Genomic DNA, 14,266 nt, shown 5'->3' with positions numbered 1-14,266 from the left:
GCTGGAAGGGCCTTTAAAGGTTCTGTAGCTCTAGGGTCAACAGTTATGTACACAATTGTAAAGGTATCTTGAAGATGATGATGACAGTTAGTGGAACAATTCAGAAAAGTAACTGACCCATCTCCACACACCTTTGGAAAGCAGAAGCAATGCGTAAAGCGCCTATCCTGAAACTCTGCTCTATAGGATCAGCCTCACCCTCTGTTGGAAAAAGACTAACTTTAAATTATTAAGTTAAAAAAGAAAAATTATAATTTAACTCTGCTCCATAATTGCTGCAGATGAGTTATTAAAATTCCAAACTTATGTAATATTATCATAAAATATGGCATTTTTCTCAAGAAAGCCACAAATTGGATTTGAGCTTATGCACTGTAAAACCCAGATGGTCTGCTTAACTACTCAGACATCCCCCAGTTCAAAAGTTAATTGAACTGAAAACTAAAATTTTGATAATTGATACGCTTTGAGGGACTCGAGCAGAAGGATAAATTAGCCTCATGCATGGGGTGTTAATAGACTTGGGAAACCATGACAATTGGTCAGGAAATACTGGCACAATAGAATAAAACTATACATTTTCTATAGGTTATAGCTAATTACAAATTACCTGGACTTCCCATGGTGCTGATGCTTTTCTTTCTCCATTTTTTTACCCACTGATTCAATATTAGTCACTATTTTACCCAGTTTGACTTGTTCTGGAATTAAAAAAATAAGTTTTAATTGTATACGATTTGTTTTCAAGTTCTAAGTGCATTTTTTGAATTAAATTGCAAATCACAGATTTTTTAATAACAAGAGATACAATATTTTTCAAACAAATTACTAACACAAAGATACTCTAAAAACACATTTGAGTGGTTTTTTTTTCACCCCTTGCTCCTCAGATGTTTTGCAATTACTAAAATTTAGCACTGAAGGTATAGAGTAAATGAACTGCATATATCAGAAAGGAGATAGCTCCTCGAGAAATGTCTGCAATAGCACAGCACGTACCAATGAATTCCAACAGCCTCATTTATACATATCAGCATTATTATCATCATTATCATCATAATAAGGCTTAGCTTTTATAGGAGAGTCTGCTATTTTAAAATAGTTTAGCAATCATTAGTTAATGTAAATAGGAACACTCATCAACTTGATAGAGTAAAACTGAAGTCCAGGAAAGGCAAAGTTCTGCTTAAAAAAAAAAAATCTAGTTCTTGGAGTCTAGAGAGAAATTTACATAAATATTTTTAAATACCTACTACTTTGTATTTTGTACAGATAATAGAACTAACATAGTTTGAAATATTATAACAAAATATTAAGTTGATATCTCTAAAGTGCCTTCTAGCTACCACCTCAGGTACGTTAAATATATATTAAAGATACAGGGAACTTATGAAATGAAACCCTCTACTTTGGAAATATTTACAGACTGGTTGGTGTGTCAATGCTAACAAATAGAGGAGCATAGTTGACCACATTATGTTAATTTAGATTTAAAACATATAACAGAAAATATAAAAATTTTGGAGAAATGGAAAACAGAATCTTAAAATGTATGGACTATTTATAATATACCAGGGGTATTGTTCAGCATTCCCTGCAAATCATCTCACACTTCAGCCTCAGAACCAGTTCTTGGCATTTTTGTTTGTTTTTGGTGAAGCACAGTGATTACTCTTTTACATGGGAGGAAAGCAGCCTACCCAACATCTGGTAAATTAAAAGGTACAGAGCCAGGACTGCAACCTGTATCCCTCTGACTGTAAGTTCCTTCATCATTACTGCCCACATGGCTCAGGGGGCCTCAGGTGCTAATCAGGGAAAGAGGGTCATTTCTGCCTCGTTTATTAATTTGGAGGGTGACTATGGAGCTCAAAAGACACTTTAAGTAAAGACACATGCTAGACTGAGAAACATACTAAGATGAAGAAGTAGAGAAGGAATTTATAATTTTGAATCTTAAAAATATTTGCCATATGCTATGTGTGCTAATTGCTGTACCTGGGTTATCATATTTTATTCTCACAAGCACACCATAAATTAGGTTCTGTTATTCTCCCCATCTTACAGATGAGGAAACGGAAGCAGGGAAACAGAGATTAACTTCCCCAAGGTTATATAGCTAGCAGTAGGTAGAGTCAATATTCAAATGCAGGCAGGCAGGCAGTCTTTGGAGTCTGCATTGTTAATCGCTATGATACTCAACATGCGTATTTATTTTATTTATTTCAGAAATATCTACTTAGTGAAAATTGTTGTCCTAACTCCTAGAGAGGGGAGATGTAGGATATACCAATTAATAAAATGTGACTGCCACTCTCAATGGACAGCATGACTAACAGCAAAAATCACTGCAAAAAAGCAAAGGAGAAAAAGGATAAGGAGGAAAGGTCATGAGATGTGTGATCCAGAGATCTAACTTAGAGTGAATTTTACAGTGATGCTAAAGAAAGCAAGTTTGTGTTACTATAATAATTAATAAAGCAAAAGATATGCCCATTTTGTTGGGTGTTTTTTTAAGTTTACTTATTTTTTTTTTTTAGTAATCTCTACACCCAATATGGGGCTTGAACCCACAACTCTGAGATCAAGAGTTGCATGCTCCACGAGCCAGTCACGCACCCCTATATGCCCATTTTGAAAAAAATCTGTTAAAAACTTCAGCCATAATCCATTTAAATGTTAAACTAAAAGCCCCCTATGGTAACATTTAACTAAATCATGTTAGGACTGCATCCAAAATAAAAAAATAAGTACAGTTATATCCCTCAAAGAAAAGAGAGATTTCTAGAAAGGCAATTAAAGCATATAAAAAATTCAACATGACTTCTAATTAGTTTACTAAACCTTTGGATGGGGAACCAGACTATTGTGTGACTTTGCACAAATTATATCATCTCAGAGTTCATAACTATTCCCTTTATGTAAAATCTAGTCTCTAGACCAATTACACCAATTATACCAAACTCTAGAATTCAGTTCTGGAATGTAAATTATATATTTGTTTGTTTGTTTGTTTTTGTTTTTTCTTTTTTTTATTATGTTATGTTAATCACCATACATTACATCATTAGTTTTTTTAAATTTTTTATTGTTATGTTAATCACCATACATTACATCATAAGTTTTTGATGTAGTGTTCCATGATTCATTGTTTGCGTATAACAGTGCTCCATGCAGTACGTGCCCTCCTTAATACCCATCACCAGGCTAAGCCATCCTCCCACCCCCCTCCCCTCTAGAACCCTCAGTTTGTTTCTCAGAGTCCATAGTCTCTCATGGTTCATCTCCCCCTCCGATTTCCCTCCCTTCATTCTTCCCTTCCTGCTATCTTCTTCTTTTTTTTTTTCTTAACATATATTACATTATTTGTTTCAGAGGTACAGGTCTGTGATTCAACAGTCTTACACAATTCACAGAGCTCACCATAGCACATACCCTCCCCAATGTCTATAACCCAGCCACCCCATCCGTAAATTATAAATCACCTCTGGTTAGAATAATTGGTAAATAGGAGACAAACAGAGAGCCAGGGAAAAGAAAATGAAGGTAAAACAATAATTATCTGGGGTTTTTTGTATGAAATCAAACACATGGAGCATAAGGCATTAGAACTGCCAACCAAAGGACTCTAGTCCTTCACACTATTTACCACACTTTCCTCAGAATTCCGCTGGAATTGGCCATTCATTCAACTGGAATCAATCAACCATTCAATTTCCATCACTTCTGACTCTTTCACCTGTCTCTTTCGTGGACTCATTTTGCTTAGACCACCTCCAGCTGTTGTATATGCCCCACGGCTCTTTCCTTGGCTGCCTTCTACCCTTTACCTAAATGATCTGGTCCATGCCCATGGCTAAACTTATCATCTAAATGCAGATGCCTCACAAAATCTATATATCTTGCCAAAGCACTCTCAAGTGCCAAATCTGACTAACCAACTATCTCTATGCACACGTCCCAAAGACATCCCAATTATCATTTCTCCCTCACAATTAATGACACTACCCTCCATCCATCTACCTGGAAGTTCCTTATACTCATTCCCCCTCAACCTTCCTCATACAATCAGTCATTAAATCCCTTCCATCCCTTCCCACACAGACTGCCTCAAAGCAGACCTTTATCATCTCTCCTCTGAACACTAACAGCTTCTTCCCTTGAATTCCTGCCTCCAACCATGATACCCTCCAATCCATCCTCCTTACTTTCCATAAGTAATCTCTGATTTTCAAATTATGGGATTTTAAATTATCATTGTCATTGCTTTTAAATGTAATTTCATTGTAATCAGAGAACATGATGTATAATTCCAAATTTTTTGAAGTTTACTGACAGTGTGTAGACAATTTTCATAATGTTCCATATTTGTCTGATTCTATCTCTCATTGTTGTTCTATATTCATCTAATAAATTAAACTTCTTAATGTAGTTGTTCACATCAAATTTTATAACCTTACTGATTTGTATATGCACACACATATATGAATGTACATATACATATATGTATATACATAATTTATTTTTTGCTGGACCATTTAAAAGTCAGCTACAAACAGTATGACATTCCACCTTTAAATATTTCATCACATAGCTCCTAAGAACAAATACACCTCCTACACATTCACTATACTATATGTATAAATACACTCAGAATTTCTAAAATTTACTACAAAAATGTAATATATCTAATTAAAATGTTAAATTAATTAAATGTTTAAATAATATTTTCACATATTGAATTAAATAAAATATATTATTAAATTAATTTCACCTGTTTCTCTTCACCTTTTTTAATGTGGCCACCAGAAAATTTTAAATTATATCTATGGTTTGCATTGTCTTTCAAAGGACAGCACTGACTAGAACATAATGCCAAAATCAGCCAGTCAGTTCCTGTACCATTTCGACATACCTCCATTAGTCTTTGAACATTCCTTCCTTTCTGCCACAGTAAGAGTTCTAGGCTCACTTTGTCCTTTCTCTGTCCCAGACCTGGAATCAGGTCTCCAGTGATCTCTTCCATAATTACCATTCTCCCCATTCTCTAGTGTTTTTTATTAGAAAACTCTGATTAGATTTGTGTTATAAGTTTTCAATATACTCTCTAGAGCTCTTAATCTTTCATATTGTCCATCTCTTTGTGCTTCCTTTTGTAAATTTCTTAAGATACCCTTTCTAGTTTACTGATTCTATCTTCAGCTCTATTAAATCTGTATTTAAAAACTTATTAAATTTCTTATTTAAATTATTATATATTTATTTCTAGAAGTTCCTTAACTGCTTTATCAAATCTTCCTGAACACTTTTATTGTCTTTAGTTCATTTATATTTTTACACTTTACTTTTTAAAGATGTTAAGCTGACTTATTTTCTATTCTGTTCTATCAGACAATTCTATTATCTATGGTCTTTATAAGTCTAATTGCATTTTGGGGGAACTGGAGGGCTAAGTTTCTCACTCAGAGTGAATATTTCTTCATGCATTTAAAAATTTTTTAATTGTAAACTCATATTCCATAAGAATGGGAATTACTTGCAACCTGGGATTAAGATCCATTCCTCAAGAAATAACTTGTTTTTCCTTCAGGCAGTTAAGGGAACTTTCAATTCAAAATAATGTTAAACTAATTTCTCACTTAGGGATTTTTCAGATACTGGTAATATGGATTTTGATTCAATCCCAGGTGAGCTTGTTTGTGGTTATAAATCATAAGGGGAAATTTCTTTGAATTTTCCTCTCTCAGAGCCAAGGCTGAGAGAGTCAGCTTTCTCTGCCATTTCCTTCTTACAAAGCAAGGCTTTTTATTTTCTTGGTTTAGTCTTTCATTAACAGCATCACCTTTTGAGGGGTCTCAGATTTGGGGAAGTCTCTGACCTGACCTCCCATCTTGCAAGTGCTAGTTATTTTCTGTGTGCCTTCCTTGCCCACACAAGGTCCAATGGTAGCCATGAGCTACCAAAAATATGCAGAAACTACCAGGAACAAAAGCTGGACTCTGCCCTAAGTTTATATTTGTTCTGGTTTTTTTCATTTTGGATTCTCAAGGGTTCTATTTTAAAAACGTGCTTAATGAAGGAATGCCTGATAGATTTTTCCCATTTTGCTAGCCATTCACATTTCAAGACTCAGCTCTTTGGTCTATCTTAACATTGAAATAATTTGCAACACTTGTTGTTTACTTGGCCCACCTTCTCATTATTAGTCTGTAAACTCTGCTAATGATGTGAACGGAATTTACTCCCCTTGAGTCCTCAGCATTTCATTACAGTATTGAACACATTCATCAAACATTTGTTACATGAATCAATAAATAAAATATTGAACATCTCTTATTCAGTTACATAAAATTTTTAATATTACTAGTTTGTGTTTGCCAAGGTAAAGGATTAATTTCTTTCAACTTTTTTCTCCAATATGGTAGACACTATATACGTTCTCCTTCAACTGATCTCACTTCTCCCCTAACTTTCATAAAGAATCCCTTTTTTCCTCTTCCACAAAAACAAGTAAGCAAGCCCAGGAGCTCTAATTCAGGTGGCTAAAAGCAGCCAAACTTAGTTAAGCTAGACCAATGGAAGTTACGGAACTAGTTTTTTAGAATTTAGAGCTTTAATAGTTCAGAAATTGGGTACTGTACAAGGGAAGGTATTCCCCATCACAGGTGTTTCCTGGCAGAGATTGGACAGGAACTTTCCAGAAAATATTAAGGAATTTTATATCATGAAAGTAGTTGGGCTAGAAGAATGTTAAGGTCTCTTCAACACAGAGACTTAATAATATTAAGAAAGTGCTTCACACAGGCTAAATCCAGATCCTATTCATTCAAAAAATGAGATTTTGGATTTTGTATATTGAGTGATTATAAATGCTTTTCTCACCTTCACTCTTTTTTTTAAGACCCACTATCTAAATTATATTCAATTTCATATGAATTATAATAAAATTTAAAACTTAATGTTGCAAATTTATAGACAGATTCATTAGTCAAGAATGACAGATTGCAATTTACTGACATTTCACATTCTAGTGTGTGGGCTGGGTGGATGTCATACGATTTTCTACTGTTGGAATTTCTAGCACATGTGTGTTATATAGAATGCCAATTCCTCCCTACATTGTGAACTCTTTCATGGTTTCTTGAGGACAGGGATTGTGTTTTTATCCAACATCCACTAATTCAATCATTAATTCAACAAATATTTACCAAGTGCCTCTAATGTGACAGGCAGTCGGCTAGGCACCAGGGATGCAAAACCTAATGTGGGTATTATGAAGGCTATGTCCTAGGGAATTCAGTTAATTCCTGAATTATTAATTATACACTGAATATTATTATATTCAGTGAATATAATAACTGAATAATTAATTATACAAATAATTGAGTAATTCCAAACGCACTATTATGAAAATCTATTTCCATTATCTCATACATTTAAGACAAGGGATTATGAGGCTATTGGTGGACAGTTAAAGGGAAAGATAGAAGTGGAGACAAGATTTCACTGATTTAAAGGCATAAAGTTATTGGAGATATTAAATGTAGACTCTCCCTTTGAAAAGTATGGTTTGAAGGGGAGGAGAGAGGTGAAATGACCACCACAGAAATAAGTTTGAGAAAGAATGTTTTGGTGTCGATATATTTTTAAGATGGAGAGACTTTAGGATGTTTATATATTATTGGAAAGGAGAAGGTAGAGACATAAAACAAATAATATATAATAGATGAGGTAGGTTCCTGGCAGGAAGGGAAGGGATGGGATAGAATTTAGCCATACTCTAGAGAAAATAGGTATTTTCTTCTAAAAGAAAGTGGATAAAGTCTTAGGTGGCTATGAATAAGTTTCTAGAGGGTTCACCATCAAGACCTTTATTTTTTCCATGAAGTAGGAGGTGAGGTCATTTACTGGGAGAGGGGTATAGAAGTTTAGTAAAGAAGTACAGAAAGGGTCTTCAGGAGAATGGCAAAGATTTGAAAGAAACAGTAAGTGGGATAGGTAAACGAACTGACCAAGGTCAAATAAAAGGCTTTAACTTCGATTACCTCTCATGCAGTCATCATCACAGCTATCACTTAAAAACAAAACAAAACCTTCTCTTTGCTTTATAGGAAAATGTTTAAACTGACCATCTACACATACTGTTTGTACTTCCTCACCCCACTTACCCTCCATTCCACTCCCAGTATGGTTTGCACAGTCACCGTATCAAGGACACAATGACTTCCGCACTATCACGCCCGCTGGATAAATCTCTGTCTGCTTTTTACCGGGCCTTCAGCAATACACAATGGCAATGGTGACTCTCCTGTGAAGGGACTACATGACACTTTCTTCTGGCTTTGCTCCTATGAAAACCAGGCTGCTCATTTTCAATCTCCTTTGCTGACTCATCCTCTTTTATCAAACCTCTAGAGAATGAAGTGCCTTGGGCATCTATCATAAGCCCTTTTATGTTAACATCACTTGTTCCTTAGGAGACTTCATCCAGTTCCTTGGACAAATTATGTCCACACACCAATGACTAAAACTTTATTCTCTATACCACACCTGTCCTCAAAATTTCACTCATGTATACAATTGTCTCACATGTAAACTTACATGTTAATAAGTATCTCAAATATATTTAACAGAACTCTTGATTTTCTCTCCCAAACTGTTCTTCCTTGCATTTCTCATGTCTGTAAATGATATCATCATACAGCCACCCATTCAAATCAGAAACTCATTACCTATCACTAAGATATATCTCCGATTTGCCCATTTCTCTCCAATTCCATTAATTCCACAACAATTGCCACTATAATGCTGCATTAAAAACCAAACCAAAAATCAGTGGATTACAAGCTTGGAGTTTGCTCACAGTTCCTGGACTTGGCCAGAGCAGCTCTGAGTCAGCTGGCTTAGATGGGCCAGGCTGGAGGGTGCATCTACCTGGGGCACAGTCTTTCCATGGCAGACTGAGGAGTACAGAGACAAGTTAAACCACTAATATATTTAAATGTATTGCTTGCATCATGTCTTCTTACTTTCTGTTGGCCAAAGCAAGTACAGGGTCAATCTCACAATCAGTGGGTCAGGGAAGCATACTCCAATCCAAGGTGGAAGAGAGAGTGCATATGTGTTGAACAATAACCCTATCTAAGCCAACATTATCTTTTGCCTGGACTGAAAAATATCTTTCTGGTTAGTCTATTTCCTTCTAGCCTCTATGACTCCATTTTACAAATAGAGGTCAACATCTCTTGTTAAAATGGAAATCTGATCATAACACTTACCTTAAAACCATTCAATCACTTTCCACCACTCTTAAAACAAAAATCAGTTCCTTGCCATGACCTACAGGGCTGTACATCATCCAATTCCTGGTCATCTCTCTCACATGATTTCACATCGCTATCCTTACTTTCTCTGCCATTACTCTACATCCACAGCGGTTTCCCTTCAGGACCTTCAATAAGTCCATTCCTGTCCCCTCTCAAGGTTTTTTGCACTGCCTGGATTTCTCTTCATATTGCCAGTGATGAGCTGCAGCTGGCTTGTACCACTTTTCAATGGTCAACTGTTAAATCTTTAGAAACTTTTGCAATCCAGATGTTAAACCCTTGGTAGCCTGAAATTAGCTACAGCGGCAATATTTACACCATGAAAGTCAGGACACGTTATATCGGGCTTTTTTTTTTTCCCCATAGTGCCAGTTTACCAGCACACCACTTGCCCTCCTCTCCTTGAGATGGCAGATCAAATATAAGTTCCTCAGAGACGCCTTCATGACATTTGCATCTAAGTGTGTCCCCACAGTCTATTATATCACTCTATTTCCTTCATTGTGATCTTTGTGTTTTGTGATTATCTGTTTGCATGCTTTTGGCCAATCCTCCCCCAGCTGAATGTAAGCTCCATTTTCACAACTACACCATCAGTGTCAAGAAGAGTGGCTGGCATATAATAGATGCTTAATAAATACTGAATGAATGAATGAATGAATGAATGAACAAACGAACTTTTTTCTGGTATGTTATGAGCTATTAATGAACGGAGACATTTTTATTCCCTTTCTAACTCACACATAGCATTTAAGTCAGAAACTCAATAAATATTAATTGAATAGGGGTGCCTGAGTGGCTCAGCCAGTTAGGCTCAGCTCAGGTCATGATCTTGGGGTCCTGGGATCGAGCCCCCGTGTCAGGATCCCTGCTCAGCAGGGAGTCTACTTGTCCCTCTCCCTCTGTCTCTCCCCCTCCTTGTGCTCTCTCACCTGCTCTCTCTCTCTCAAATAAATAAAATCTTTTTAAAAATGTTACTTGAATAAATGAAATAATTTATCGATGCATCTACTAGGTACAGCTACAATGAATTTTTAGTCAGAAAGGGAAATATGCTAGACAAGTTGTCTGAATACTTCAGATTTCACTATATATTTTTGTACCCCAACCTCCTGTAGGTATTACTATCCTCAATGTAATACCATTGAACTAATAAGTGGTAATTGACCATATCCTTCAGCCATGTGCCAGAGACCATGGCAGTTATAAGAAAAGGGGAAAATGTCATCACCACTTTCCAAAAGTTTATATTCTATTAATCCCACAGTAAAGATATTCATTCATTTATTGAACAAATACCTCAAGTGCCTAGCCTGGCATGTATCAGGTACTCAATAAATGCTGAATGAACAAAGAAAACTCAGCCAGGAACCAAGAGCAGATTGAATTAAATGCAAGAGAATATAAAGTTCTCTATGATGTCAGAAGAAGAATACTGGAAATCAGTACATGTTTTGTCAGTACAATGTAACTCCACTATGAGACCTCAGTGTGTAAAACAATAGTGCAAAATGTACTAAAACAACAAATAGGTAACTATATTCAGAAATCTAAAAATTTAATGTAATAGTAATGAAAAAGAAGACAAAGATTACACAATTCCAATAAAGTTTAGGACAGTTTATTCAAGTATAATCAATTCAATATCTACCAGGTACAAAGTATTTGTTAACTGATACAATGTTTCAGGAATCTGAATCTCATCCTTTAGGTGGATGTGCTGCATTTTTTATAAGGGATCACACAGAGAAGTAGTTAAGAGGGCAGAGAGACTTGAGGGGATATAAATTTGAAATTTATCACCAGTATGACCCTCAGGAAGTTATAGCATGTCTCTGAATTCACCTTCCTCATTTGTAAAAATGGGTATGATGACAATAGGTTACCATGAGGACTGGGTGAATAATACATACAAAGTACTTAGCACGATGCCTGGTACATAGTAAATGCTCAATAAAATTAGTGGTGGTAATGGTTATAACAACGTGACATGGCTTATAATCCCCACAGGAGATGAGGCAGACATATAACATGTTATACAGTGGAGGCTACCTGTGCCATAAAATAAAGTGCTACCAAGATACTATCTCAAGTATGTAAACTTTTAGGAATAGCACAAATATTGAAAACAAAACACAAAGTCATATTATGCTAAATAAATACTCTTAGGCCTAAAACTTTTCTATCAAGCATTCATTTCTCTCTCAATCCAGTCAAAAAATACAACAGTACTCATCAAGCCTTTAGCAAATTAGGTAGCATACACTCTTCCCCCAAAAGCAAAATAACGCCAGATATCCCCTAGTGAAATAGCTGAATTTCTACCAAGTAAACATCACAGCCAAAGGCATAACAAAATCGCCCAGAAGAAATGTGTTTATTTAATCTTCTTGGGTCACCCTCTCCTGCAAAAAAATAAAACAGATGACTAAACAAAAAACAAACAGCAACAAAAACCAAAGAGGTGGCTCCATTGAAATGACTCTTACAAACCTGAGCCTACGTTCGGGCTTACTGGGCTCTGGTCCACCTGATGGAAAAAGACTGGTGTATATCCCTAGTCAGCCCATCTTGATCTTTCCCTTAAACAAAATTAAAACAGGTGTCAGGAGATAATTCTCAACGAATATTTTTCCGTTTGTGCACTGTCAGGGCTCTGAGCAACACATTCTGGCACCTGGGTTAAAGGATACTTGAATGGCAAACAAGCCAGGGAAGTTAAAGACAGAAGCTCAGGAGAGATTTAGAGGCACCTCCCCTCAAGCCATTTATTTACATTCCAAAGAGTAATATATATAGGGACCTTCACTTCACTTCCTTCTCCCAGAATGGATTTACTTAACATTGATAAAGCCTTTGTGCACTTTCTTGTTCTCTTGCACCACCGCCGCTGCCCCCCCCCCCGCCCCCACCCCGGCCTCTCCAAGGAAGGAAGGGCAAATGTGCCCCCAAATAAGCTCTAAGATTCATAATTTCTAGAGTGCCTCTTCTGTGGTACTAACTCCACTGTACATGAGGCATGGGGAAAGTGAGGTAAGATGTTCTCTGAGTCATTAAAAGTCTGTCTCTGATCCAGAAATCTCACGTTTTTCTTATCAAGATAGATGTGGATGGATGGATGGATGGATGGATGGATGGATGGATGGATGGACAGATGGGCAGATAGGTAGATAAATATATAAATCTTAACATGAGCAGGGTTGACACATGCCTTTCCTTCACAGATAACCCACATTGAGGGAATTAAAGAACTGACTGGCTGATGTGTGAGGACTCTAGCTCTGTCAGGTCACCACTCTTCATACCTGTTCCCCAGGCTCCCTCCTCACACTACAACAAAGTCCATCATTGTGTTATGACTTCAAAAACCTCAGCACTATTCTCTTTTAGCTTACAGCTGGGCACCTACTAAAAACTCTTTAGTACTAACCATGCTGTTGCAATAATTCTCAAGAGTTTTTGAAAACTTGGTAAGAACTCACTCCTTCAGGCAATGCATCATACCAGAGAGTGTGAGAAACTTAAAGGGAGCAGCATGGCCTGAGGTAAGCCACTTAGCCTCTCTGAGCCGCAGTTTCCTCCTTCTTAAAATTAGGGAATGATACACCTGAGCATTATAAATTAGACTCTAATGTGTTAAATAAGTTGTAAACTATCTGCATAGAAAGCACTGAGTTTATAAGCACTCAGGAAAGAGGGATCTGTTGCTGCCATCATTAATGTTTGTATGGTCTCTTGCTTTTCACAGAGACAAAACATCAATTCCCCAGCACTTGCCTTACCTAGTAGGACTCCTGTACCACTATGGACATCGCCAGGGGGAACCCATCTTTCCTTCCCATTGTGTCTAACCTAGAGAATATAGGAGACTTGGCTAATAACCCCAAATCTCTCTGAACATATTTCCAAAAAGTGAGGCATAAAAATTCACAAACTGAGCCTCAGAAGCAAGTAAATACATAAGGACACTCTAACATAGGCCCTGAACTCGATTTTGAGGACTCACAGATCCTACTTGAGCCCCCCTAGAACACTGTCTGAAGAAGCCTGGGAAGGAAGCAATCATCAGGAGTAAGGGACAGATATAAAAGACAAACCAATGTAAAGCTGATGAAATTCACATGTTAGGAAGAAAAATACAAGCACTCATGAAGAAACCTAAAATACCACAGCCCTTAATCGCAACCATTTAGTTAACCTTGACATGGCAAGGATATTCATTTATATCTTACTCCTCACAGCAGATATTCCTGGGGTGAGAAGGGTGTAATTACCAGGGCAGCGCTGCTAAACATAGAAGGTGGTAACTTTGAGGCATTAGGGAGTGTTTCCAACTGAAGATTGCTTTATTTATTAATTTTTGTAGCATTAATCATGTTTCATCTTGCAATGGTGTTGTCATTTCTCTTGCATGCACACGCTGAATTACTGAGCAGTGCTATGCAATGTGTCTCACACGCTCTGGCACTTCCATTTCATACTTCACAGTTTTAGTGTCACTTTGAGGTTTGAAATGTTTCACAGTTATTTGCTATATGTGGGTGCCAAAAAAAAAAAAAAGTCAGCCTATATCACTGAAAAAGATACTGCAAGAATAGAAAATGGTTAGAGTCAGATGGGAATGTCTGTCCCATTAACATTCAGAACTTTATCAAGAATCAATTTACTTTTTATCAAAATTTAATTTATGCTTTACAGACGCATGGGTGCATACAATTATTTTGCTCACCACATACACTTCATACAAAGTTAAATATAAACTTTTATTGATATAGATAAGATTCTATGATTAGAAGGAAATTGAAAACACCATAAATCTTTTCTAGCCTACAACTTGCCCATATGCTCTAACATAACAAACCCCAAATCCTCAATCCAGTCACCTGATCTAATCCAGTATAAATATTGAGTGAATTTCTATGTATATATCTTTTTTTTTT

General features: G+C 36.4%; 1 protein-coding gene across 1 annotated transcript in view; it reads right to left on the bottom strand.

Moving 5' to 3' along the window:
- Positions 1–582: 582 nt before the first annotated feature.
- The window catches only part of IQCM (IQ motif containing M), a 103,357-nt gene continuing 89,673 nt past the window's right edge, over positions 583–14,266 (bottom strand). Inside the window, exon 6 of the mRNA XM_081813066.1 lies at positions 583–701. Coding sequence (XP_081669192.1) covers positions 607–701 — 95 coding nt within the window. The 3' untranslated portion in view covers positions 583–606. The remainder of the gene's footprint in view (positions 702–14,266) is intronic.

This window comes from Leptonychotes weddellii, chromosome 2 (assembly GCF_054177405.1).
Source record: "Leptonychotes weddellii isolate Sample4059 chromosome 2, ASM5417740v2, whole genome shotgun sequence".
Classification (NCBI taxonomy): domain Eukaryota; kingdom Metazoa; phylum Chordata; class Mammalia; order Carnivora; family Phocidae; genus Leptonychotes; species Leptonychotes weddellii.
This window is presented reverse-complemented; position numbering and strand designations above follow the sequence as displayed.